Below are 27405 nucleotides of genomic sequence, written 5' to 3'. Positions count from 1 at the left end.
TTATTATTATTATTTTGTCTTTTTTTTGCTATTTCTTTGGGCCGCTCCTGCGGCATATGGAGGTTCACAGGCTAGGGGTCGAATCGGAGCTGTAGCCACTGGCCTACGCCAGAGCCACAGAAACGCGGGATCCGAGCCACGTCTGCAACCTACACCACAGCTCACGGCAACGCCGGATCCTTAACCCACTGAGCAAGGGCAGGGATCAAACCCGCAACCTCATGGTTCCTAGTCGGATTCATTAATCACTGCGCCACGACAGGAACTCCCAAGCTTTAAGTTCTTAAAGACACCAAAAGATAATCCAAAAAGGAAAAAAACAGTGAATTGGATTTTATCAAAATTAAAAATTTTTGTTCTACTAAAAACACTGTTAAGATAAGACTCGGAGTTCCCGTCATGGCTCAGTGGTTAACGAATCTGACTAGGAACTATGAGGTTGTAGGTTCGATCCCTGGCCTTGCTCAGTGGGTTAAGGATCCGCATTGCCGTGAGCTGTGGTGTAGGTTGCAGACGCGGCTCAGATCCTGCGTTGCTGTGGCTGTGGTGTTGGCCAGCGGCTATAGCTCTGGTTGGACCCCTAGTCTGGAACTCTCCATATGCCATGGGAGCAGCCCTAGAAAAAGGCAAAAAGACAAAAAAAAAAAAAAAAAAGACAAGACACAAACTGGGAGAAAATGTTACAGTTGATATAACTGACAAAAGGGTTTTATCCAGAATAACATAAAGAATTCTCAAAACCTAAGTAAAGAAAATGAACAACCTTGTTCCTTACTAAAGCTCTTATACTTAAATGAGACTGTTATGAACATGAATATAAATTGATTTATCCAATTATTGCCTGGTGAAAAGGACAGATTCTGATACTATGCAAAAAAAATTTATGACACTGTAATCAAATATAATGGAAAAAATAAAAATCAGAAAATAAAAAAAAATTTATGGTGATGAAAAAAGAGAACTTGGTGGAGTTCCTGTCGTGGCGCAGTGGTTAACGAATCCGACTAGGAACCATGAGGTTACGGGTTCGATCCCTGGCTTTGCTCAGTGGGTTAAGGATCTGGCACTGCCATGAACTGTGGTGTGGGTCGCAGAAGCGGCTCGGATCCTGAGTTGCTGTGGCTCTGGCGTAGGCCGGTGGCTACAGCTCTGATTAGACCCCTAGCCTGGGAACTTCCATATGCCAAGGGAGCAGCCCTAGAAAAGGCAGAAAAAAAAAAAAAAAAAAAAAAAAAAAAAGAACTGGGTAAGATACTTTGTATAATATTTGACCAATGTTACCATTATTCTGAGAGGTTTTTTGGCTAAGACTAATCCATCATTAATCATAACAGAATCATTATTATATTTTCCTTTACTTAGCTTATAATTTATACTACAATCCTTTATGGCTTTTTCTGAATTCTGAAGATAACTATTTTTTAAATGTCTCATTACAGTTTGAGCAAGTATAGTAGCGAAATTGATGGCTAGAGATAAAGAAAAAAACCTTTTTCATACGCTCATTAGAAACAGAATTTATCCATAATTAAATCAAAAGTAAGTTTTGTGGTTCCTAAGTTAAAGCAGTGTCCTTTCACGCATTTGTCTGCTTCTGGAGTAAAGTGTCTACAGTTCTACCTCGGTCTTGAAGCAGAGGCTGACAGCAATCTGAGTTTGGCCATATCCGTTTATTCCGGAAAGCCTGGCTCTGTGATACAGTCCTCAACTGCGGCTCTTTTGATGTTTCTTCCAGAAGACCAGTTACTCTTGGGCAAGCTAGAACCCTCAAGAGGAGGTAATAGCTGGCTTAACTCCAGCTATTCTGGTACATGTAGTACATGTCCAGGCAGGTGGCAGCTAGTTAGAGGCTTAGTTTTTCATTTTTAATCACATTTTATTGCTGTACATGGAGCTGTCCCTCACATCTCAAACTGATTCATGGGAATATTTGGGGGACCTCCTTGATTTTATGGGGGAGAAAAGAGAGAGAAAAAGCCGTATTCTCCAAGCTCTAGTTATCTCAGAAGGACCAGAAACTTGAAAGAATTCAGAAACAATTGTTTCCTGTCCATCACACACTGTGACTTGTTCATTCAGTTGTTATTTAAACCATTTAAAATGCCCTGAAAATGTCGACTCATTTGTTCCCTCAATATATCAAAGCAGTTTAAACTGGTTCCATCAATCGTGTGCATTTTCTCCCGTGACTGAAGGAATCAGAAAGATCTGTGTTTTTGGAGTTCCCGTCGTGGCTCAGTGGTTAACGAATCCGACTAGGAACCATGAGGTTGCGGGTTCGATCCCTGGCCTCACTCAGTGGGTTAAGGATCCGGCATTGCCGTGAGCTGTGGTGTAGGTCGCAGATGTGGCTCGAATCCCACGTTGCTGTGGCTCTCGCATAGGCCGGCGGCTACAGCTCCGATTCAACCCCTGGTCTGGGAACCTCCATATGCCAAGGGAGCAGCCCAAGAAATGGCAAAAAGACAAAAAAAAAAAAGAAAAATCTGTGTGTTTGCACTGCATTGAGCTACACAGAACCTACAATAACAAGCTTTCAGGATCTATTTGTTCCCTCAAATTGAGATATGGAAAAATTACAGAAAAACAAGTGATGGCAAAAGATGAGTTATTATACCTCATTTTTGTGAGGAAGAGAGGAGGCTTTTTTCCCATCTCTAAATTTTCACACATACAGAAGGATCTAGAAGTTTAGATTTTATGACTTCAGCTATGGGTCATAGGAAATGAGGGATTCAAAAACTCACAAGTCCAGGAGTTCCTGTTGTGGCTCAGTGCGTTAAGGACCCAACGCGGTCTCTCAGGATTCAGGTTTGATCCCTGGACTCACTTGGTGGGTTAAGGATCCAGCATTGCCACAAGCTGTGGCATAGACTGCAGCTGCAGCTCTGATTCAACCCCTAGACCAGGAACTTCTATATACCACAAGTGCAGCCATAAAAAGGAAAAACAAAGAAACAAAAAAAAAAACAAACCCAAAACTCATGAGTCCAGCAGCTCCAGCAAACACACACACACACAATTTTTTTTTTTTTTTTGGTCTTTTTGTCTTTTCTAGGGCCACTTCCTGCGGCATATGGAGGTCCCCAGGCCAGGGGTCTAATCGGAGCTGTAGCCACTGGCCTAGGCCACAGCCACAGCAACGCCAGATCTGAGCCGTGTCTGCGACCTACACCACAGCTCACGGCAATGCCGGACCCTTAACCCATTGAGCAAGACCAGGGATCAAACCCGCAACCTTATTGTTCCTAGTCGGATTCGTTGACCACTGCACCACGACAGGAACTCCCGCAATTTTTTTTTTTCACAGAACTGCACCTCTAGAGGCAAACACACAGGCCAAACAGCATTGAGGAGGCCAGAGATAACAGTCCCCAGAGACAATCAAAAATTATTATCAATTAGGTTTTCTTTTTTATTTCTGGCCTTAGGCATGTGGAAGTTCCGGGGCCAGGGATCAAACCCATGCCACAGCACTAACCAGAGCCACAGCAGTGACAATGCCAGATCCCCAACTCTCTGAGCCCACCAGGGAACTCCTCAATCAGGTTTTCTATTTTGTACCATCTTGCCATTACCAAGAATCTACAAGAAACAGACCTCTGCAATTTCAGTATGTTGTTCAGCAAACGGAATCTTTTATATCTACCACCTCCATTCTCCCAATAAACTATAACAACTACAAACATCTTCTTTCTGGAATGGTTTGGGGAAGAAAAATGGAGTCTTCTACATGTCCCATCTAAATTCCTCTAGAACTACAAAGGATTTAGACTACTAGGATTTTGTTCCAGAAGCTAAATGGAGTTGCTTGAAAGCATCACTTCAGTTCCCCATCAGATTACAAATTCTAGATCCCTGTGCTTCTGGTATGTTCTTTAGTAGTGGCTGAGTAGAGATTCCTATATCCACCATCCCAATCTCCTCCAATCTTCAACTGCTGGACACTTGTACTTTTATGCTGATTCAAGACTCTGCTAAGCAGCATCTCAGTGCTTCAGTGAATGCTGATGTCTAGATATTTGCACATCCCAGATGTTCAGCATGGCAAAAGGAATCCAGAAGTTGCAAGGGCTAGACACTGGTTCTTCCAGTTTGTCATTCACCTCTCCAAATGTAGTCTCTTACACTGTCTAATACCAGTCCTGTTGACTCTTAAACAACACAGATTTGAACTTTGAGGGTCCATTTACACTCAGATTTCTTTCTTTCTTTTTTCTTTTTGTCTTTTTAGGGCTGCACCTGCAGATATAGAAGTTACCAAGCTAGGGGTTGAATTGGAGCTGTAGCCACTGGCCTACACCACAGCCACAGCAATGCCAGATCTGAGCTGTGTCTGCAATTTATACTGCGGCTCATGGGAATGCCGGATCCTTAACCCACTGAGCGGGGCCAGGGATTGAACCCCCATACTCATGGATACTAGTCGGGATAATTACCATTGAGCCACAATGGGAACTCTAGATTTTTTTCGATAAATATGACACCAGAGTTCTTTTGTGGTGCAGCAGGTTAAGGATCTGGTGTTGTCACTGCAGCAGCTTGGGTTCTACTGTGGCCTGGGTTTGATCCCTGGCCTGGGAAATTCCACATGCCATAGGCATGGCCATAAATAAGTAAATAAGTAAATATGGTACCTTATATAAATATGCATTTTTTTTTTTTGGCCATGCTTGTGTCATGTAGAAGTTCCTGGGTCAGGGATTGAACCTGAGCCACAGCAGTGACCCAAGCTACAACAGTGATAACACTAGATCCTTAACATGCTGAGCCACCAGGGAACTCCCTATTTTTCAAGTTATGTTTTCACTTTTGATGTCTAATGTTAGTCATACGTGTACTATCTATAGTGTTTTGTATCATATAAGACTATTTAATATCAATATAGGTATTGACATGTTTTACATCTTTTAAACACGTGATATAAACTTATGGTATTGGTAAATACAGTACAGTACTATAAATGTATTTTTTCTTCCCTAATGCTTTCTTTTTTTTCCCTAAGGCCTTCTTTAAAACATGCTCTTTTCATCAGTTGTATCATTTTTTAAGATTCCACATATAAGTGGAATATGATATTTGTCTCTGACAGTTTCACTTAGTATGATCATCTCTAGGTCTATCCATCTTGCTTGCAAATGGCAATATTTCAATCTTTTTATGGCTGGTAATATACCATTGTGTATACATACTATATCTTCTTTATCTGTTCATCTCTTGATGGACACTTAGATTGCTACCATGTCTTGGCTATTGTGAATAGTGTTGCTCTGAACTTTGGGGTGCATGTATCTTCTCAATTAGAGTTTTCTCCAGATATATGCCCATGATAGGGATTGCTGGACCATATACTAATTCTGTTTTTAGTTTTTTAGGGAACCCCTATACTATTCTCCATAGTGGCTGCACCAATTACATCCCCACTAACAGTTGAGGACAGTTTCCTTTTTTCCACACCCTCTCTAGCATTTAGTATCTTAGACTTTTTGATAATGGCCGTTCTGACTGGTGTGAGGCGATACCTCATTGTAGTTTTGATTTGCATTTCTCTCATAATTAGTGATGTTGGGCATCTTTTCATATCCTGACTGTCTGTCATCTGTCACATCCCCGACTTGAGGAAAACTGCTACAAGGCTGTTTTCTTCCCTCTCCATATTTTCAGTTGAGCATAGGACTTTCTGCTGCCTTCCCTCCAGGTTTCCTCCTGCCCCCAAGCACAGCAGCAGGCTCCTGGGTACGTATGTGAAACTGCTCTGCTGTACTTTAGAATTAGCTTCTTAGCAGCAGATCCCCTCACTGTTCACATCTGTTCATCTGGCCCCTTGAGATCCGTGTCACCCTGAGAGACTAGGGATGCCAGGTGATGTCACCATGCTGATGTTACTTTTGCTGTCAGTGTAATAACCAATCTAAATCCATTTGGGCTTGTTGTCTCCTTACAGCCAAATATACCCCAAGTGACCACCAGCCTAGGAGTCAGGGACTGCTGGATCAGAAAGCAGCGTAAATGGAAATGGAGTAAGGAGATGATGTCAGAGAGGAAAGAGGACCACGTCTTCTAAGACCTTGTCAGCCACAGGCAGGACTTTGACTCTTTTGCAGGGAGAAAGCAGGAACCACCAGTGGAGTTGTGATTAGAGGAATGCCAAGATTTAGCTCACGTTGTCAAAGGATCACATTAAAATACATTAACTCTAGCGGCTGCCCCCTTGGCCCCTACACACTTTATCACTGCGGGGCTATCTCTTTCCGCTAGTGTTCTGCACTTTTTCCTTGACGATCTTCCATGACCATCACGTCTTTGACAAGGGGACACAGTGGTTCTTCCCCCGGGGGGAGGAGAGTTCCTAAAGGCCAGGGCTGGTCTCTCACCTTTGGCCCGATACCCGAGGCGGTGTAGGCGGGGAGCGCTCGGCCGGGAGCCGGTGGATGCGGCGCTCAGAAAGATCGCCTACCACTGTGGCCTTGTCCTCTGGGAGAGCTGCTGCTGCCTGAGTTTTCTGGGTCCACTAAGCCTGGATTGCGGGGTCGCCGCTGCCCGGGAGCCGCTGGCCCCTCCTCTTAGGTCTGGTGGCTGCCTCGGGCGTCTTCTACTCCTCTGGAACTTTATCTCCTCCCTCTGTCCCTCCCACCTGCACGTGTTGGACGCCGGGACCGCCCAGAGGCCTGGGCCGGGTTCTCCTCTCCACCTCCGGTCGCCCCTCCCCTTTACGGCCCCCACCTCCTCCCCTCTCTCCTGTCCCCTCGCCCCCACCCCACATCCAGGTCCGCCCAGACCAGCCCCTCCCCGCCCCTCTAGTCCAGCCTTGTCCCCTTACTCCTCCTCCTCGGCCCTCCTCTCCCCCCCGCCTTCCCGCCCGCTTCCCAACCCAACTGGCTAGGGTCCGCTCGGACTCGGCCCCCGGCCCGCCCCCTCCAGCCCTCAGCGCCTCCCGCCGCTGCTCGGCTTCGCCACTTCGGGGTTGGAGCTGCCCGGGCCGCCGGTACTGGGCCGCTTCTCTGGCGCGCTTGGCGGACGACGCGGCGTGTTCCAGACGTCTGTCTCTCCGTCGGTCCAGAGAGAATTTCCAGATCCGCGCCCCAGGATGGGACGGGCTCTGCTGCTGCTCTTGCGGTGGCTCCTCCTCCCCGCGCTCTGGAGGGGAGGTGAGTGCCCGGGGCCAGGGGCCCGGCGCTGGGGGCTGGGGGCTCGCGGCCGGGAGCTGGGAGGTGGGAGCGCACCGACCTGGGCGCACCCGGCTGCAAGAAAGTTTGCAAACATCTCCCCGCGCCCCAGCGGTGCCAGGCGCTGGCGCGCAGGAGTTTCTAGCAACCCACTGTCCCCGCACCCAGGCTGGGTCGTGGGCGCGCGTCCCGGTGGAGTCGGGAAGGGGTGGGTACCGAGGGCTCCCCTTAACCGCCCAGGGGGAAATCGAGCTTGACTGGAAGCGCTGCAAGCCCAAAAGTTTTGCGCGGAGAGGAACGCTGGTCGCAGGTCTGGCGCGGAATGCGCCAGAAACTTTGCCCTGGACTTGGTTGCGCGGTTGGACCCTGGCTGTGGCGGGAGTTCTGGGAGCGGCAGACCCCATCTCCAGGGGGACCCGCGCCCGGAGACCAGCAGACTGTGGGAGTTGGGGTCGCAGTCCCGGTGCTGATCCACCCAGGCTGGGGTGCGACCGAAAGGGACTGCGGACCCGGCTGCTCCGCTTGAGCCCTTATGGACAACATTAGCAAGGACACCCTGTGAGCGTGGCGGCCCCGGAAAGGGGGGAAACATTCTTTTCACCCCTATTATTGCTGAATAGAAACTGTTGTGTGTGGACCGTGTTTAGGGTTTATCTCGATTCTGCTAGACTTTCCAATATAAGACCCTGGGTCGGGAAGTCGAGGCAAGGAACCCAGGTCCCAGTCTGCACCAGCAGCTTGTTTGGAGGGTAAGTGATTAACAGGTTCGATGTTTAATTGCTGATGGCATTTCTTGAGGAAGCTGGAAAAAACTTAACCAGGCTTTATACTGAATAAACACATCATAAGCATTTTTTTTCCTTAACTGAAAGATTTAGCTTTCACCTCATTATAGTCAAAAGATTTTTTAAGAATACCTGGAGAGTTCGATTTCTAGTTAAGCCATTTAGCTTCACATTTTTTTCCTCTGAGATTTTCATTGGCGAACTTAGTTGCTCAAATAAGAAATTCTTAAGCAGTGCACCCTCTGGTTACACATTAAATTGCATATGCAGTTTATAATTTGAGGCAGTGTAGCCATTCGAAGCAAACATCTACAGCCTAAATCAAGCAAAGAACTAAAACAGTTCTGTTTTTAACCCCCAACCCCTTACAAACCCCTCAAAAACTCCTCAGCATTTCTGCCAGATCCATTTTCCATAATCTGCTACTAATCTGTTATATTTTGCCACTAGGGAAGGCTGGCCATTTTTGGAGGTAGTGAATATAGTGAAAATTATGGATAAAGTAGTAACATAAATGACAGTTTTGGTGGAAGGTATTTTTTAAATGAAGTTTTTCTTTTCCTTGTCTTTTTTTTTTTTTTTTTCCCTTGTCTTTTTAGGAACACACCGGCGGCATATGGAAGTTCCCAGACTAGGGGTCGAATCAGAGCTGCAGCTGCTGGCCTATACCGCAGCTCATGGCAATGCCAGATCCTTAACCCACTGAGCAAGGCCAGGGATCCAACCCAAATCCTCATGAATACTAGTCAGGTTCATTACCACTGAGCCACAATGGAAACTCTTTTTCTAATTTTTTAAAAAAGCTGTGGCGTTCCCTTGTGATTCAATAGTTAACGAAGGATCCATGAGGATGTGAATTCAATCCCTGGCTTTGCTCAGTAGGTTAAGGATCTGTCGTTGCTGTGAGTTGTCGTGTAGTTTGCAGACATGGCTCAGATGCTGCGTTGCTGTGGCTGTGGTGTATAGGCCAACAGGCAGCTCCGATTCGACCCCTAGCCTGGGAACCTCCATATGCCATGAGTGTGGCCCTAAAATAGAAAAAAAAAAAAAAAAAAAAGCTGTAACAAAGAACTTTTGTAGCTAATAATCACTTGAGTCAGATAATCACAAAAGGTCTGTTAAAACCTACCCAGCTGGAAAAATGAAAAATTTCTCCTACCTTTTGTTTTTATCTTGAATTTACCCGTGAGATGTCGGATAGTGTCAACATTTTACTTTGTGAAAGGCTCAAAGAATGAGATTCTCACTGGCAGAACTAGAGCAGAAGTAAGAGTGCTGTAGAAAGAGATTAAAAGCAGAAATTAGATGCTACGTTTTAAGATTTTTAAATTGCCGTGTTGTGGGTCCAAGTGGTTTGCTGACCAGACAGCAGAGGGGAGAGAGAGACAGGGTGTGATGGTGTGTAGACTCTACACTGTAGAGAAATGGATAATTACAGTCTGTGGCTCACTTTAACCCAGGAATCCTCCCTACCCTAACCCCCACCCCTACCCATACACAGAAACACCATCCCACAAACACACTCAGAACTGAAACTGCTGAACCAGGGGCATTTCAGGGCTTTCCAATCAGTCCGTTCTGTGCTGTCTCTGATGGGGGTGCCAGTGAGCAACAAATCAGGCAAAGGCTAGCTCTCTAGAGGGCCCAGGAGAGGCTAGAGGAGGAGAAATAAAGAAGTGGATAAAAGTGGAGGCATTGCGATGACCTAGCTGGTGGTGAGGCTGTGCTTGGCCCTTAGTGCCACTCCGAGAACTGATTGGGCTTTTAAAACTCTTCAATGTTACGCAACACTGTAAACCAACTATACTTCAATAAAACTTTAAAAAATGAGAGGAGTTCCTGTTAGGGCTCAGAGGTTAACGAACCCGACTAGTATCTAGGATGCAGGTTCAATCCTGCCTCGCTCAGTGAGTTAAGCATCCGGCTTTGCTATGGCTGTGGTGTAGGCCAGCAGCTGCAGCTTCCATTCAACCTCTAGCCTAGGAACCTCCATATGTCATGGGTGTAGACCTAAAAAGACCAAAAAAAAAAAAAAAAAAAAAAAGAGAGAGAGAGAAGATAAAACCACTTTCTTCAATGTTAGCATTTCTCTCCCAAACTGAAGCTGTAACCATATTACAATATATTGTAAACATTTTCCCAGAAAGAACTGTAAGATATCTCGGTGATTATGGGCTTTGTGTCAATGGGGCCAAAGAGTTTTTGGAAGCAAGCAGGGTATAGTTTAGAAAGAAGTGGCGTTCCCATCATGGCTCAGTGGTTAACGAGTCCGACTAAGAACCATGAGGTTGTGGGTTTGGTCCCTGGCCTTGCTCAGTGGGTTAAGGATCTGGCGTTGCCGTAAGCTGTGGTATAGGTCGCAGATGCGGCTCGGATCCCGCGTTGCTGTGGCTGTGGCTGTGGCTGTGGCTGTGGCTGGTGGCTACAGCTCTGATTAGACTCCTAGCCTGGGAAACTCCATATGCTGCGGCAGCGGCCCAAGAAATGGCGAAAAGACAAAAAAAAAAAAAAAAAAAAAAAGAAAGTAATTTTTCGAATTAGTCTGAGCCACTTTCTTAAAGCTATGACTAGAACACTTTCTTAAAGCTGTGACTAGAACACAATTATTTTTAAAATTAATTATAATTATATTTTTAGAAATATTTTCAGAATTAATTAGAAATAATTTCCAGGTAATCCTAAGAGTGGAGCCAGGGGCTTGCCAGTCAGAGTAGGTTACAAATAGCTTGAATCTTTAGATGCCAGCGAATTGGGAACATACCCAATTAAAGAAACTGAGCTCAGACCTTGGTTTCTATGGGTTCCTTCACCTGCCAGTGAACACACCTAGAACCTTTGCTTCCCACATAATAGCCAGTATGAGAATTTAAAGATGTATTGGAGCATATTGTCCATTTTCTAAAATCCTCCAGTGGGCTCTGTTCCTTACCAGGGTTGGAAAGGACTCGGACCTTCCTCTCCCACTTTGACTCATTTACAATTACTTCCCCCTTTTTCTTGCTGCTGCAGCCACAAGGGTCTTCTTTCTAGCATGTTTTTTTAAAAAAATTATTATTATTGTTATTAAATTATTATTATTGTTATTAAAATTATTACTTGTCTCTTTAGGGCTGCACCCATGCTGTATAGAAGCTAGGGGTCGAATCAGAGCTGTAGCTGCTGGCCTACACCATAGCCACAGCAACACGGCATCCAAGCTGTGTTTGCCACCTACACCACAACTCAGAGCAACACTGGATCCTTAACCCACTGAGCAAGGCCAGGGATCGAACCCTCGTGCTTATGGATATTAGTTCGGCTCATTGTCGCTGAGCCACATGGGAACTCCCTTTCTAGCACTTTTGTTATGGATGTTTCCTCTGGGTGGAATCTTTTCCCCAAGAAGTTGGCACACTGGATCTTTCTAGTCTTTTGGGTTTCAACTCAGATGTTCTCCTGGATAGGCCTTCCCTCACCCCCAGCACTGCCAAAGTTACACACACACACACACACACTCTCTCTCTCTCTCTCTCTCTCTCTCTCTCTCTCTCCCTCTCTCTCTTTCTCCATTAAATAATACAATGCTCATTTCAAGTGCTCCTCATCTATGGATGGCATCAAAGAACCAGACCTCTGTGGATCTCACCATGTGCTTCTCCAGCTCTTCTCTTCCTACTGGTCTTCCAGAAACAATTGTCGCAACTTCCTTGACCTTGTGCTTGGGGCTTGGTTGCTAGAAAACAATCTTTTATTTCACTGTGATGCCAAAGTGATTTCATTGCAGAAAGATTAGGTTAAATTTTTGAACTATTTTAAGGCCAATACAGCAAGATATTTTATATTCCGTTAACTAATCCAACTTAGAAAAAAAATCAAAAGGCGATTTTTCATGTTAAAGACAGTTTCATTTTCTTTTATGGCATATGGAAGTTCCTGGGCCAAGGGTTTGAATCTGAGCCCTAGTTGACCTGAGCTGCTGCAGTCAGGTTCTTAACCCACTGTGCTGTAGTGGGAACTCCTAAAGACACAGTTTTAACAGCTCCTTGCTCAGGGCAGATTGTCCACTGCCCAGGTTGTCGTGGTGTCAGGTGCCTTGACTTTGCCCTGTTGTTACTAGTTTAATCTAATCCCAAAGCGCAGGGCTTTGGGTTGGGATACATCTTAGCAGGAGGTTAATTATTATAAAACCTAAAAGAAAAGCTCACCTTATGTGATTCTTGGGATTGGAATGAATGTGTTAACAGGGGCTGCAGCTGGGGGGCTGAGTGGCCAGCATGCTGGCCCTCCTGTCCTGCCTGGCTGACCTCTGGGAAGCCCTGGGGGCAGTGGCAAAGTCTCAGGACTTCAGTTTCCAGTGGGCTTCTTTGCTATTCATGAGACCATTGGGAAGATAAATGAGCCAAGGCTCTGAAACTATTAGCCATTATTACCAATTATTCTTACCATCTTTACCATTTTATTACCATTATTACCAGTGCAACCTCTCCCTTCTGAACTCAAATTTGGGGGTAATTGTTATTCTTAAACAAGATGTATTGAGGGGGAAAGTTTCTTCTTTTCTCCCTGAAATGTATCCTAAATTGCAACTTGAAATAAGAGGGCAGAGGTGTGGGCCACCCCCTACTCTTCATAGAGCTTTGTTGGAGGGGCTGAGGGGTGTCCACCCCCAGCACTGAAGTCCTTGCTGTGTTTCTCTAAGACTGTTTCCTAGTAGTGCTGTGAGCAAAACCCAGGCTTGCAGGCTCACGAGAGGCAGGGCCTGTCCTGACCACTCCCCCTCCCCATAACCTTCGTTTGTTGAATTCAAACTTAACTTAGTACAGGAATAGCTTCCTGTCATGTGCCTCTCAGGAAGGTATAAAAATGAAGTCCAATTCCTGCTCAGCTTTTCCCTTGTAACTCTACTCTAACGTGGGTGTGGTTTTGTTTTGTATTTTTTATTTTGTTTTGTTTTTTCAATATAAACATCCAGATAATTCCTTTCCTTTTTACCAGCTAAAACTAGGTTTGCCAAATTAAATCTTCTGGCTGCAGTGGATAGAGAATGAGGCCTCGTTTCTTAGATGACGCCCGTGTCATCTGTGTGCCTGTGCCTTTGCAGGTCCTGTAGCCAATGCACTGGCCAGGGAGCCTCAGGTGCGTTCCCAGCTCCCAGATGCTTCCTGCTGGGTGGCAGGTGTGAGCGAGCCCCCAGGTACCCTGGGAAAGGCCCAGACTCCTCTGCCTCCCACACTCTGGGCATTTGCTAACCTTTGACCCAGAGGTAACTTGCTCCCTTTCCTGTTCCTTGTTCCAGCTTTGCTGCCTCCAGCAAAAATGCTGAAAATGCAGCCTGGCAGGGGTTGGGAATTCCAGAAGGATCTGAAAGCCCGTCTTGGAGAACAGGAATACTGAGAGTACCTGCCAACCCAGCACTTTCTCCCTACTAGGCCTTTGCTTTCTTTGTCAGAAATGTGGCTGTTGAACTGTATGAAAGGTTTTTTTTCTTTTTAAGTTTTATTGACGTATAGTTAATTTATAAGGCTGCGATCATTTCTGCTGTACCACAAAGTGACCCAGTCGCACATACGCACATATCTATTCTCTCTGATTCTTTTCCCACATAGATGATCACAGAATACTGGGCAGAGTTCTCTGTGCTATGCAACAGGTTGCTGTTGGCCCATCATTCCATATACCTCAGTGTGCATATGCCAATCATATGGAAGATTCTTAACCACAGCGAGGGCCCGATCTTCTGCGGTTTTGTGAGGCCCTGGAACCTTAGCCCCGCCTGCACCTGGAGCAGCTGGGCAACCCTCCCTCTTTTTGGTTGCTGTGCCACTCCCACTGTGTGGGCCTTCTTCAGCCACAGGATCCTGTGGGCATGGCCAGACCATCCAGGTCACCTCCCTAGGTCCCAGTGTTTTAAAGTGAAGAAAGTTATGTCTTAAACAATTCATTGAGAAACCTGCACTCCATTCAAAATCATTTTATGGAGTTTCCTTTGTGGCACAGTGGAAATGAATCCAACTAGGAACCATGAGGTTGCAGGTTCAGTCCCTGGCCTCAATCAATGAGTTACGGATCCGGCGTTTCCTTGAGCTGTGGTGTAGTTTGCAGATGCGGCTTGGATCCTGTGTTGTTGTGGCTGTGGTGTAGGTGGGCAGCTGTAGCTCCGATTTCAACCCCTAGCCTGGGAACCTCCATATGCTGCAGGTATGGCCCTAAAAAGCAAAAAAAAAAAAAAAAAAAAAAAAAAAAAACCCAAAAAACAAAAAAAATTTTTATTTTCTCCTTTTGCCCATTTCATCTACTGTTAGAGCTGCTTTCACTTAGTGGTTAAATGGCTTTTTCAGGAGTCTTGGGGGTGGCAGGGGTGGAGAAGGAGCAGGGCAGAGGGGAAAGGGGGACAGAGAGAGAGAATGGAGACAGATGTTGACTTTATGTTTGGGCCAAGATTGTCTATGAGAAATTTTCCACCAAAAGCTAAGAATATGTGAGCAACTTGGGGTGGGAGAAAGACCATTTTATTTCATATTCGCGATGCATAGTTATTTGTGGCAGCAAATTTTATGCTTGTCTGTTCCTCCTTGTCCTCAGTCATTAACAGTGTCCTCTGGATTTTTCCCTGTCAATCCCTTCAAAGGTGCTGTCTGGCTTCTGGGGAGCCAATCAAGGCCCCAGAGAGGACTGAGCACCACGGGGTTACTGCTCTGTCCCAGCTCACTCCGGGAGGGGGCCCATCCTTAGAATTTAGGTCTCAGGCTGGACTTGACCATCAGGCCAATGCTGTCTGATAGGTCCCTTTTCTTTGTAATCTGATTTTGGGGGTGGGGGTGGAGGCTCCAGTTACCTCTGCATTCGGGACTTGCCTTTGCTCCAGTCCTGCCTCTCCTTGGCCATACAAAGGAAAGCCTTGTTTATTTTGGAGAAGGGATTGTTTTGCTATTGTAAGCCTTGGGGCTTTCAAAGCTGCTAATAGCCAACCGACCTCATTATCGTTTTTGGAAAATGATCTTTTTTTTTTTTTTTTTTCATAAGTGAGGACAGGCTGTCTTCTTGGAGAATATTAGTACATTGGCTCAAACTTGCTGAAAGTACTTTTCTACTCCCTGAATGCACACTGAGGTAATGAATATTCATGGGCTCCCAAGGGTGGCCTGTCTTTGGAGACTGAGCTTTCTGCTTGCTGCGGTGCATGGCAGGCTGCCTCCACACAGGAAGTGAAACCAGCCTGTAAGCTTTTTTACTGTTCTGGCACATGATTGGAAGATTTGTTGGTGAAAACAATGTTCTTTGAAAGTTTGGGGGCAAAGAAAAAAGGAAGTTCCTTAGGCGTTCCTGTTGTGGCTCAGCCAGCTAAGAACCCAAAATAGGTGTCCCTGAGGAAGTGGGTTCCATCCCTGGCCTCCCTTAGTGGGTTTAGGATCTGGTGTTGCCACAACCTGCGGCATAGGTCGTGGATGTGACTTGGATCCAGATCCGATGTTGCCTTGGCTGTGGCCTAGGCTGGCAGCCGCAGCTCCGATTCAACCCCTAACCTGGATGCTTCCATATGCTGCAGGGGCAGCCATAAAAAGAAGGCATCAAAAAGGAAGCACTTAGATTTAGCATGAAATCTAAAGCATTAGATTAAACAAAATAATCACTTTGAGAGTCTGAAGATAGAAGTGACAGCCCACCTTGTCGCTTGTGTCAAAGGGGCCCCACCTTTCCAACACTCCACATCCCCAGTGATCAAAGGGGAGGGCAGGCTGGTGATGCTGGGGCTCCTTCCGGGCAGAAAACAGATTGCATGTCAAGGAGAGATGTGGGATGGGATGCTTTGTCACGGTGAGGTCCCAGACACTGTGCCTTGCAGGAGTGTGACACCCCACCTCCCCAGCCCTGTGCCTGAGTCTGGCTGTGAGTGTCCTCAGGCATCAGCTTAGAAGTGGGGCCCAAGGTAGGGCAGGGTATTTCTTAAAAATGAGTCATGGCCGTGGTTTCTTTCCTGTGGGCAGCTGCTATTCCCCGCTGCCTGGGCTGTCTGTATCGCCATGAAATACCGGGGCAATAGAAAAGTCTGGAAACACAGAGGTGTATTTTTGAGGATACTGGACCTGCCAGAACAAATTATGACCTGTTATTGTCAAATCTGCAGGGAGCATAGACTCCGGGATTCCGGAGGCATGGAGATGGTTAAATCAGTCTTTCTGGAGTTCCTGTCGTGGCTCAGTGGTTAAGGAATCCAACTAGGAAGCATGAGGTTTCCGGTTCGATCCCTGGCCTCGTTCAGTGGGTTAAGGATCCGGCGTTGCCGTGAGCTGTGGTGTAGGTCGCAGACGCGGCTCGGATCTGGCGTGGCTGTGGTGTAGGCTGGCGGGAACCTCAAAATGCTGCAGGTGCAGCCCTAGAAAAGAAAAAAGACAAAAAAAAAATTTGTCTTTCTGGGCTGGGTGCACTGAGGCATGTCCCCCCCAAGGAGCACAGCAGGGAACACTGGGGTCCAGGGGGAATGATGTCATTTTAAAGGTCTCATCGTTCAATTTTATGATATAATTTTGTATTGAGAAATTTTAAAATGTTTTAGAATATAAATTGTGGCATGTAAAGAGGCGTTTTCAAAATACAGGAGCCTAAGCCCCACCCAGGACCTATGGACTCAGTCTTTGGGCTGTGACCCTGTTCTGTATGGGGGCCTTTTTTTTTTTTTCTTTTTATGGCCACATCTGCAGCAGATGAACGTTCCCAGGCTAGGGGTTGAATCAGAGCTGCAGCTGCTGGCCTACACCACAGCCACAGCAACACCGGGTTCGAGCTGCATCTTGCAATGCCGCAGCTTACAGCTTACAGCAATGCTGGATCCTTAACCTCCCTAGCCAGGGATTGAACCTGCATCCTCATGGACACTACGTTGGGTTCTTAATTCTGTTGGGGCACAACAAGAACTCTTGGTGTATCTGATTCTTGAGGAGGGGTGGAGAGCCTCACACCACCCCCTGCTCCCTTCTCACAGGGGCCAGTATCTTATTCCTACCTGGCCATTAAAGGTAGGAATAAGATAGTTATGTTTATTCAAGGAAAATAGCAAGCCTTGGACTAGGGTGAGATCTGCAAGGTTAGACGATTCCTCAAGACATGTGCCCTTATGACTTTAGGACCTGCAAATGGATGGAAGATTCTGGGCTTTGATGTGAGTCACTTTGCAGAGGGATTTCATTCGTATCAGGTGGACCAACCAGTAAATAGGAAGACCTTCCTTTCTCTTTTAACCATTCTGTATTTTTTTCTGATCTGCTCGCTTATCTTTGTACTCAAATCTTATGATAAAATGTTTAGGATACACGAATATACAGGGCTAAAACTCACCTCTGTACTCATCAGTCAGCATAAACAATCAGACATTAGCAATTCAGTTGAAGTCCCCCAGTGCTCCCCTCTCAGTCTCATCCCTTGGCTCCCCTCCCCCTGGAGAAAACCACTACTCCCCCCACCTTCCCACTAGGGGTTTTAATTCCCATGTGTCTCTCTATCCTTTGATCATGCATAATTATATTGGTAACATATATAATTATATTGGTGGTGTTTTGCACCATGCCAGTTGGGGTTTACATTCGCCTGCATATAACAGAAAACCTCACTTCAGGGGCTCAACCGAAGGGGACATCAAATAGGTATCCTACAATTCAACTCAGTTAGTACACTCAGTACCTGGAGTTAGCACAGACCCCATAGATTAAGGGCTCAGTTCCATAAGACTGCCTCCTCTGCCCCCCTTCAGACACCAGCTTAAATGGAATGTCCAGGCTACCTACACTTGTGCCCAGCTGACTGCAAATTCAGAGTTTCCATGCCTTCCTTTCCCACTTGGATTTGGTACTTCCCTCATTAGCATAGACTCAGATATTTCAAAGGGGCTCATTATGAATAACAAAAGAATTTCCTGTCACTCAAGAAATTCCAAAATTAGCTCTGTGTGAGAATCTGAGGACAAAGACCAAATACATGTATTTTTTTTATTATATTATAATCTGTATATCACTTGAGGAGAATTGATATGTTTACTGTGTTGAGTTTCCAGTCACTGAACACAGTATCTCTCTCCATTTCTTTAGATCTTCTTTCATGTCTCCTCTCAGTGCTTTGTTATTCTTAAGATATGAGTTCTGTATGTTTTGATTTAGACCTAAGTATTTCATTATTTGAGAGATGCTTTCATATTTTTAATTTCAATGTCTATGTGTTCATTGCTAGTATGTAGAAGTAAAATAATTTTTGTTGGTTTATCTTGTACCCCATGACCTTGATGAAATCACTAATTAGTTCTAAGGAGTATTTTAATAGAGTTTGTGGGATTTTCTATGTGGATTTTCCATGTGGGATTATTTCTATGTGGATTTTCTATGTGGGATTATTTCTGCAAAGAGCGACTTTTCTTTTTTTCTGATCTTCCATTACTGATACTTTTATATCTTTTTCTTGCTCGATTGCAGTGGCTAGAACTTCCTGCACCATGTTGACTAAGAACAGGGTAATCAGATATCCTTGCGTTGCTCCTAGTCTAAGAGGGAAGGAATTTAGTTTTCCTCCATAAAGTATAAAGACAGCTATGGGGTTTTTGTAGACGTCCTTTATCAAGCTGAGGAAGTTCCCTTCTCTTCCTATTTTTCTTAGAGTTTTTAAAAAAATCGTGAATAGGTGTTAAATAGCTGTTGAATTTTGTAAAATTATGTATACATAATATATAATGTGATTTTTCTTCTTACCTATTAGTATGGTGAATGATGATTGATATTGATATATTGAACCAACTTTCTATCCATGGAATAAATTTCACTTAGTATTGGTAAATCTTTTTATATATTGCTGAATTCTGTTTGCTGATATTTTGTTAGGGATTTTTTGCATCTATATTCATGTTGATCTCTAGCTTTCTTTTTCTGTGCTGTTTGTCCAGTTTTTTTACTAGGACAGTACTAACCATAAAATGAAGAGGGAGAAATGCCCTCTCCTCCTCTAGTTTCTTCTGCAAGAGGTTATGTGGAATCGATGTTAATTCTTTAAGTATTTGGGGTAATTCTCCAGTGAAACCATGTAGGCCTGGAAATTTATTTTGTAGGAGTTCTTTAAATTATTATTTCAGTTTCCTCAGTAGTTACAGGGCTATTGAAATTATCTGTTTCATAGCGGATGAGTTGTGATAGTTTGTGTTTTATGAGGAATGAGTCCATTTCCTTTATGTTTTCAAATTTGTGTGTAGAGTTGTTCATGGTATTGTTAGCAGTTTTATTATTTTGACAGGAAAGTGGGGTTTACTGGAGGCCATGAATAAGGAGGGGAAAATACCAAGGCTTTCATTTATCCTGGGGGCTGTAATTAGGTATTTATTTGACCCAACAGACATCCAAGATGAGCTGCTTTTCTGTCGCCATGTTTACAGATTTATCCACATTAAACTTAGTAGGTCCCCACTTCTTGGTGATGTGAATTTTCTGGTGGCCAGGGAACTTGAACTTGGCCCTGCTTAGGGCCTCAATCACATGTTGCTTGTTCTGCTGCTTCGTGCACATGGACATTATGACCTGGCCAAAGTGGACCCTGGCCACTGGTTCCCGGGCATCATGCATACCTGCCTGGAACCTAGATTGGGGACAGCATGCCGGACATGCATGTCCACTGAAAAGGGCTGTCTCCAGGGTCCCTTAGGCCAACCCATTTGGGCAACAGGCTGCTTATACTACTGAGGAAGCTGACATTTGCGGCCATTGCACACTGAGCTCCCAAGGGGAAAAGAACATGGTGGGCTTAATTGGCTGCAGACATAGTATTTAATAATTATACTTTTGATGTCTTTAGAGTCTGTAGTGATAGTCTCCATTTCATTCTTTTTTTGTTGTTGTTGTTGTTGTTGTTGTTTTTTTTTTGTTGTTGTTGTTGTTGTTGCTATTTCTTGGGCCGCTCCCGCGGCATATGGAGGTTCCCAGGCTAGGGGTTGAATCGGAGCTGTAGCCACCGGCCTACGCCAGAGCCACAGCAACGCGGGATCCGAGCCGCGTCTGCAACCTACACCACAGCTCACGGTAACGCCGGATCCTTAACCCACTGAGCAAGGGCAGGGACCGAACCCGCAACCTCATGGTTCCTAGTCGGATTCGTTAACCACTGCGCCACGACGGGAACTCCTTTTTTTTTTTTTCATTTCATTCTTGATATCAGTAACTTATGTTTTCATTTTTTCTTTATCAGTCATACTAGAGATTTATCAGTCTTATTGAAACAACCAACTCTTTGTTTCATTGATTTTTCCCTATTTTTTTTTTTATTCATTTCCTATATGTATTTTCTTCCTTCTGCTTGTTTTGGGTTTGCTTTGCTCTTCTTTTTCTATTTTGTGAGCTTAGAAACTACCAAATAAAATTTTCCTTCAGAACTATGTGAATTGTGTCCCACATGTTTTGATACATTATAACTTTATTTTCATTCGTTCCGATGTATTTTTTTAAATTTCTTTTGAGACTTTCCCTCTGATTGATAAATTATGTATACATTTAGTTTGCAAGTATTTGGAAATTTTCCTGTCACCTTCTATTGTTAATTTCTAATTATTTTCATTGTGATCAGAGACTACAAACTGTAAAATTTTAGTTCTTTTAAATTTGTTGAGATTTTCTTTATAGCCCAAGACAAGGTTTATCTTGGTTTATATCCCATGGTCATTTGGAAAGAATGTGCATTCTGCTGCTGTAGGGTGGAATGTTCCATAAATGTAGTCTAGATTCTTTTCACTGGCAGTCTCATCAAGTTCTTCTATATCCATGCTTATTTTCTGCCTAGTTCTTTGATCAATTGTTGAGAGAGAGATGTTGAAGTCTTTAACTATAATCGTTGATTTGTTTATGTCTCCTTTCAGGTTTACCAGTTTTTGCTTCACATATTTTGCAGCTTTTTGATTTGGAGCATACTCATTTAAGAATGCTATGTCTTCTTTGTAGATTAACTCTTATCCTTACATAATGTGCCTTACTGTCTCTGGTAATTTTCTTTGTTTTGAAATCTACTTAGTATTATTTTTAAATCTGATATTAATGTAGCCATCTTGTTTTTCTTTTGGTTAATGGTTGCATGATATATCTATGTTATTATATTTGGAGTGAATTTCCCATAAACAGCAGATAGTTGTCATGTTTTTGTAATCTACTCTGCCAATCTCTGTCTTTTACTAGATATATTTAGATCATTTACATTTAGTGTATTTAGTGGTATATTAGGTATTGATTTTTTTTTTTTTCTTTTTAGAGCTGCGCCCTCGGCATGTGGAGGTTCCCAGGCTAGGGGGTCTAATTGGAGTGATAGCTGCCAGCCTACGACACAGCCACAGCAATGCAGGATCTGTGCCATGTCTTCGACCTACATCACAGCTCACAGCAACGCCAGATCCTTGACCCACTGAGGAGCACAGAATCCAACCAGGAACCATGAGGTTTCAGGATTGATCCCTGGCTTCGCTCAGTGGGTTAAGGATCCAGTGTTGCTGTGAGCTGTGGTGTAGGTCAAAGATGCAGCTCGGATCTGATGTTGCTGTGACCCCGGTGTAGGCTGGCAGCTGTAGCTTTGATTAGACCCTAGCCTGGTAACCTTGGTAACCTCCATATACCTCGAGTGCAGCCCTAAAAAGCAAAAAAAAAGAAAAAGAAAAACCCCACCATAGTCATCTTTAAGTATTTCCTCTTCATATATAAAACCACATCTGACTGTCTTAGAGACATAATTTAGAAAACCCAAGTGGAGGAGGAAATTCTGTTGTATTGACCAGTGTTTTTGCTTTCTATGCCTCCCCCCCTTTTATTTAATTTGCTTTTTTAGGGCTGTACCCAAGGCATATGGAATTTCCCAGGCTATGGGTTAAATTGGAGCTGAAGCTGTCATCCTATGCTACAGCAGCAGCAACTCGGGATTCGAGCCACGTCTGTGACCTACACCACAGGTCATGGCAGCGCCAGATCCCTGACACACACTGATGGAGGCCAGGGATCGAACCTGCATCCTCCTGGATACTAGTCAGATTTGTTCCCTCTGTGCCACAATGGGAACTCCCTTTTTCCTCCATCTTGGTGATTCACTTTCTTTTTTTTTTTTTTTTTTTTAATTTCCTTTCAGTTTAGAGCATTTCCTTTAGCTATTCTTTTAGGGTAGGTCTGCTGATGGCAAATTTTCTTAGTTTTCCTTCATCTGAGAATATTTTGATCTCCTCTTCATTCCAGAAGAATTCTGAGTTCACTTTTCTTTCATCACTTAAGAAAATGTGCCACTGCCTTCTGTCCTTTATGGTTTTTGATGAGAAATTCACTGTCATTTGAACTGGTTTTCCCCCATAGGCAATGTGTTATCTCTCCGTGCTTTTAAAATGTTATCTTTGTCTTTAATGTTCAGAAATTTGATTATAATGTTTCTTGGTATGGATTTTTTTAAGGTTTATTAGGTTTATTTGTAGGTTTATATCTTTTGTCAGATTGGAGTAGTTTTCAGCCATTATTTATTTTTTTTTAATTACTCAATGAATTTGATTACATTTATAGTTGTACGCTATTATTTCTTCAAGTGCTTTTTCAGCCTAGCCCTCTTTGTCTTCTCCTTCCAGAATGCTAATGATACAAATGTTAGATCTTTAGTAATAGTCCAGAGACTATTCCAGAGACTCTGTTTTTTTTTTTTTTCTGTTGCTTAGATTGGATGATTTTCTATTGCTCTATCTTGTAATTCTGATTCTTTCCTCTGCCCCTTCATTCTGCTATTGAGCCCATTCACTGAGTTTTTGTGTTGGTTATTGTATTTTTCAGTTCAGAAATTTCCATTTGTGTCTCTTCTTAATCTTCTATTTCTTTACCGAGACTTTATATTTATTCGCTGAGTCTTCCGTTTTATTTATATGTTTCATGTTCATAATTGCTTATTGAATTATTTTTATGATTTCTTCTTTAAAAGCTTTCTCAGATAATTCTTTATCATCTTGCTATTTGTATTTTATTCAGTTTGAGGTGAAATTTTTTTTTTTTTCTATTATTGAAACCTAGACATTTGGAATATTATGAGACTGGCTCTTATTTCAGTCTTTTGTTTTACTTGGTTTCCTCTAACTGCTCTGGCAGGGTCTTCTTACTGCCAGGTAGGGGTGGAATTCTAGCTTCCCCACTTAGCTTCCATTGACATATGAATGTGGGATGGTCATCCCTACTACTGGTCGGGGGTGGGGTGGGAATTCTGGCTAGGAGGGGTAGGAGTCCTGATTACTCTTCAGTTGTTCCCCACCTGATCTCCCCTCCTGATGCTAGGGGTGGGGGAGGGATGACTTCACTGGCAGTAGTGAAAGCTCTCTCTACTAGGCCTCCTCTGATACCACCCCTGAGGGGGTGGGGTGGGGGCAGGAGGCATGCCTTGTTAATGCCAAGTTGGAATAAAAGCATAGGTTCCCCATGTACCTTTTACTAATAACACCAGCCAGTGGAATGAAAGTCCCAGCTCCCTCCTTGGCCCTCTCCGTTACCACCCAGTGACACACTGTGGCATTTTACAACTTGGTAAGCCTTGAAGTCTAGGCTCCCCACTTGACCTTTGCTGGCATGGATGGGGATGAAGTTGTGGCTTTTTCTGGGTTGTTTGCCTGGAAGAGAGCAGTTTACCGTTTAAAAGGCTTCTGTTTTGGGAGTTCCCGTCGTGGCTCAGTGGTTAACGAATCCGACTAGGAACCATGAGGTTGCAGGTTCGATCCCTGGCCTTGCTCAGTGGGTTAAGGATCTGGCGTTGCCGTGAGCTGTGGTGTAGTGTAGGTCGCAGATGCGGCTCGGATCCTGCATTGCTGTGGCTCTGGCCTAGGCCGGTGGCTACAGCTCTGATTCCACCCCTGGCCAGGGAACCTCCATATGCTGTGGGAGCAGCCCAAGAAATTGCAAAAAGACAAAAATAAAAATAAAAAGGCTTCTGTTTTGCTAGACATCCTTTCCTGGTCCTTTGCCTAGAGATAGCAGGCTTTTGTTGTTGTTTTTTGTCTTCTCCTGTTAGCATTTCCAAATCTGGGACACAAGGGACAAAAGGGGACCCAGAGAACTTGTAACCATGTTGTTCTCGGGTCCCGAGGTCCCTGCTCTGTCTACTGTCTCTCCCTTCTTCAGGGCTATAAAAAATGTTTGCTCTGTTTTTTAAGTTAATTAATTAGTTAATTAATTTTTGGCTGCGCCCACGGCATGTGGAAGTTCCCAGGCCAGGGATGGAGCCTGCAACACAGTGGCGGCCTGAGCCTCTACAGTGATAACGCTGAGTCCTTAACCCACTAAGCCACACGGGAGCTCAAAAAAATGTTTGTTTAATATATATAATTAATGCCCAGCATTTTTAGGTGTAATTAATGGAAGAAATAGGGAATAGGGAAAAGTCCATTTATTCTGTTTTTGGAGGAATTCTTTGCCCTCTGTCACTTAGGAAAGACTTGGACAAACTGTTCTTTTGGTTTTTTTTTTTGAAAAAGAACCTAAGTTTTACATTTATGTTTATATTTTTCTTAATTTTATTGAAGTGTAGCTGATTTACAATGTTGTGTTCATTTCTGCTGTATTGGATATACTATTCTTGAGAAGCTATTTGGTCTTTCAGAGATGGACGTCTTTTCAAAGGAAATAATTTTTCCTGAAAAGAAAGACTAAAAGGTATTGGTTGGGCTGGAGGATGTGTGTTGTGGGGGGTGGGACAGAAGAGTTAAACTTGGAGACAGAGTGTCTCTCCTGATGTGAGATGTGAAAGCCATGTCTGACCCTTTCAGAGAACCAGCCCCAGACACAGGGGCTGAGGGCGGGGGCTGCTTCATGACCCTGGCCAGAAAGTGTGCCCTCAGTCTTTCTGTGACACCCGGCATGCTGCCAAAGGGGAAAGAGAAGGAAAACCACCCTTGGTTCGGTAAACATATATCCTCTTTCACTGCAAGAGGCTGAATGGTCTGAGTCAGCATAATCGGTTCCATATGTTAGTCTTTGATGGTGCAGGCATGACTAGTTGCATCTTTGAAACAGGCAGATCTGATGTTTCATGCCATAAAAATCAGAACTGCCATGGATTGTGCGCCTGTGTCATGTTCCCCATGCGATATTCTGCCCTGATTGCCGGGAGGAGGTGTTACCTGTCTTCCTTCACAGACTGAGTCTCAGGACACGTGACCGGCACAGGGTCATCTGGCCTCTGCCCGGCTCAGCTGGGGCTGAACCTTGCCCCTTGGGTCCAGAGTTCTTATTCTTCTCACGCACAAGCCACATGCACTCACAGCATCAGGGTTTTCATGCTACATCCTCAGGAGCCACCCCCACATTTAAGAGGATTTGGGCCACCGGCCAGATCCATTCCCTAGAGCACAAGGTTTGCCCGTGGCCCCATGTTAGACTCATTCCAGGAGACTTTTTATTTTTATCTTTTTTAATTTTTAAAAATTAAAAAAAGGGTGTTCCCTTTGTGGCTCAGCAGTTATCAAACCTAAGATCCATGAGGATGCAGGTTCGATCCCTGGCCTCGCTCAGTGGGTTAAGGATCCAGCATTGCTGTGGCTGTGGTGTAGGCCAGCAGCTGTAGCTCCTATTCCACCCTTAGCCTGGGAACTTCCATATGCTGTGTGTGCAGCCCTAAAAAAAAAAAAAATAAATAATAATAATAATAATAATTTGGCTACCTCCTCACTACACAAAAGTTCCCAGGCCCAGAAATCAAACCTGCTCCACAGCAGTGATAACACCAGATCCTTACCCAGTGAGCCACCAGGGAACTCAGATTTTTTAAAATTCTGATGGCTAAGCTGCACTCCTGGCCAGTAAACTCAAGCTCTGGGTGAAACCCAGGCATCAGAGCTTTCATAGCTTCCCTGGAGATTCTGACCTTCTGCTGGTTTTGTGAGCTTGGTGGAGAGTTGAAAGATGACGATGGAGAGCCACAGTCAGATTCTGGAATTCTCTTTTCTGGTTGCATTGGTGCCAACCTGCAGAAAAGACTTGGAGACTTGCCGTCCACTGGGGAAGCTTTTTTTGCAAAGCACTTTTACTAAGAAAAAGTCAAAAACACAAGTCAAAAAGTGGGGTGCAGGCTGAAGGGGGTCATGGGGGTGCTGCCTAAAGCCCTTTGAGGGCCTTGGAGCCTCCACAGCTGAAGTATGTGCACCAGACCAAGTGGGGGGGTCACCTCCGGGGGTCTTCTCTTTTTTTCTTTTTGAGCCAGTGTATTCGGGGGGCCAGGGGAAGTGAGGAATCACCCTGATAATCATGATTTTCACTCAGAGGTCTGAGCCTCTTAGCACCCTCCAGGTGAGGGCTCAGAGAGGTTGGGTAGCTTGCTTGATGTTTTGGGGTCCCTGTTTGTCCATCCAGATGCCTCCTCACCCTGCTCTATGCCCAGCCTGTAGGGAAGGCAACAAGAGGCTCCCTGGGGTCTGGCTCCTACCAGCTTCTGCTAAAGAATACTAAGTTGTATTTACTTAACTAAGTACAACCTGCATAGGTATTATTTATCTGAAATCCAAGTGTGACTGGAGCGTCTTCTTTTTCATCGGCAACCCTACGCCCCTTGGCGCTTGTGTGTTTTATCCCAACCTCATTTCTTCACTCTGCAGGCATCTTTTTCTGCTGAAGCTCTAACCCCCTCCAGGCTCACGGGACCCACCAGTTGCTCCCTTTTCTTTGCTATAAAGCCCCTGCCAGGGCCCTTCTACTTACAGCTCGGCTGGAGTTTCTGCCTGTAGGCTTTGGTGCATTTGGTGCAATTTACCCCGTAAATGGCCTTTCCCCCCCCCTACTTAATTTTCTCTAAGTGGTAGAGTGCACCATTTACAGTGTGGGAACAATCAAGTCAGTTGGTTTCAGGAGAAGGACTTTTTAAACTGCTCTCTCACTCAGTGTTGTTGCTACTCTTTATCAGAGAATCCTTGGCCTTTGCATGAAGTGAAACAATATTAAGTAGAAAGTTTCTGCTTGATCTGGGTTTGGCCTCAGCCAGCTTAGGGGGTGGGATGACCAGTTTTAAATCAAGTGACTAGAGGAGTTCCTTGGTGGCACAGTGAGTTAAGGATCCTGGGTTGCTGCTGTGGTGCAGTTTTGATCCCCTCCCCAAACTAAACCAAATATCTGAGAAGCCACCCAGGGACATGATTCAAATATCAGCCTTGGGGGGTGGGGCGGCACGCATGGTTGGGGTCTCTGGTCCATCTATAGCTCTTTCTCCTGGGGCACGGCAGGGGAGGGGGCCAGGGGTGTTGCACAAATAGGATTGCTGATGCCAAAAGCCTTTTCTGTAAACCACAAACCTACCTCCCAAAGGGGTCTTTCTCCTCCTAACCACAGGGGGCTGCTTGGTAGCAAATCCCACTGCAAGCAGCGGGACTGGAGGCGGGGGCAGGGGGTGGGGGCAGTCTAGGAACCCTTAGCGCCTGGGCCACATGCATCTTCCTAGCCCACTTCTGTTCTGCAGCCGGGAGCAAAGAACCGCTAGGA

At 44.7% G+C, this 27405-nt stretch overlaps 1 protein-coding gene and 1 non-coding gene across 2 annotated transcripts in view; one reads left to right on the top strand and one right to left on the bottom strand.

Moving 5' to 3' along the window:
- The first annotated feature begins 6955 nt into the window (after positions 1-6955).
- The window catches only part of MERTK (MER proto-oncogene, tyrosine kinase), a 132112-nt gene continuing 111662 nt past the window's right edge, over positions 6956-27405 (top strand). The window contains exon 1 of the mRNA XM_021087030.2: positions 6956-7148. Coding sequence (XP_020942689.1) covers positions 7088-7148 — 61 coding nt within the window. The 5' untranslated portion in view covers positions 6956-7087. The remainder of the gene's footprint in view (positions 7149-27405) is intronic.
- On the bottom strand, positions 19579-19713 carry LOC146404642 (small nucleolar RNA SNORA70). Its single transcript, XR_014842637.1, has one exon. It is a non-coding gene; the product is annotated as a small nucleolar RNA SNORA70 (small nucleolar RNA).

The sequence above is a fragment of the Sus scrofa genome, chromosome 3 (assembly GCF_054392235.1).
Source record: "Sus scrofa isolate SSC_HxYL_T2T_F1_AM1 chromosome 3, Sscrofa_HxYL_maternal_Yorkshire_Landrace_v2.0, whole genome shotgun sequence".
Classification (NCBI taxonomy): Eukaryota; Metazoa; Chordata; class Mammalia; order Artiodactyla; family Suidae; genus Sus; species Sus scrofa.
Note: the sequence above shows the minus strand (reverse complement) of the source record. Positions and strands in the feature narration are given on the sequence as shown.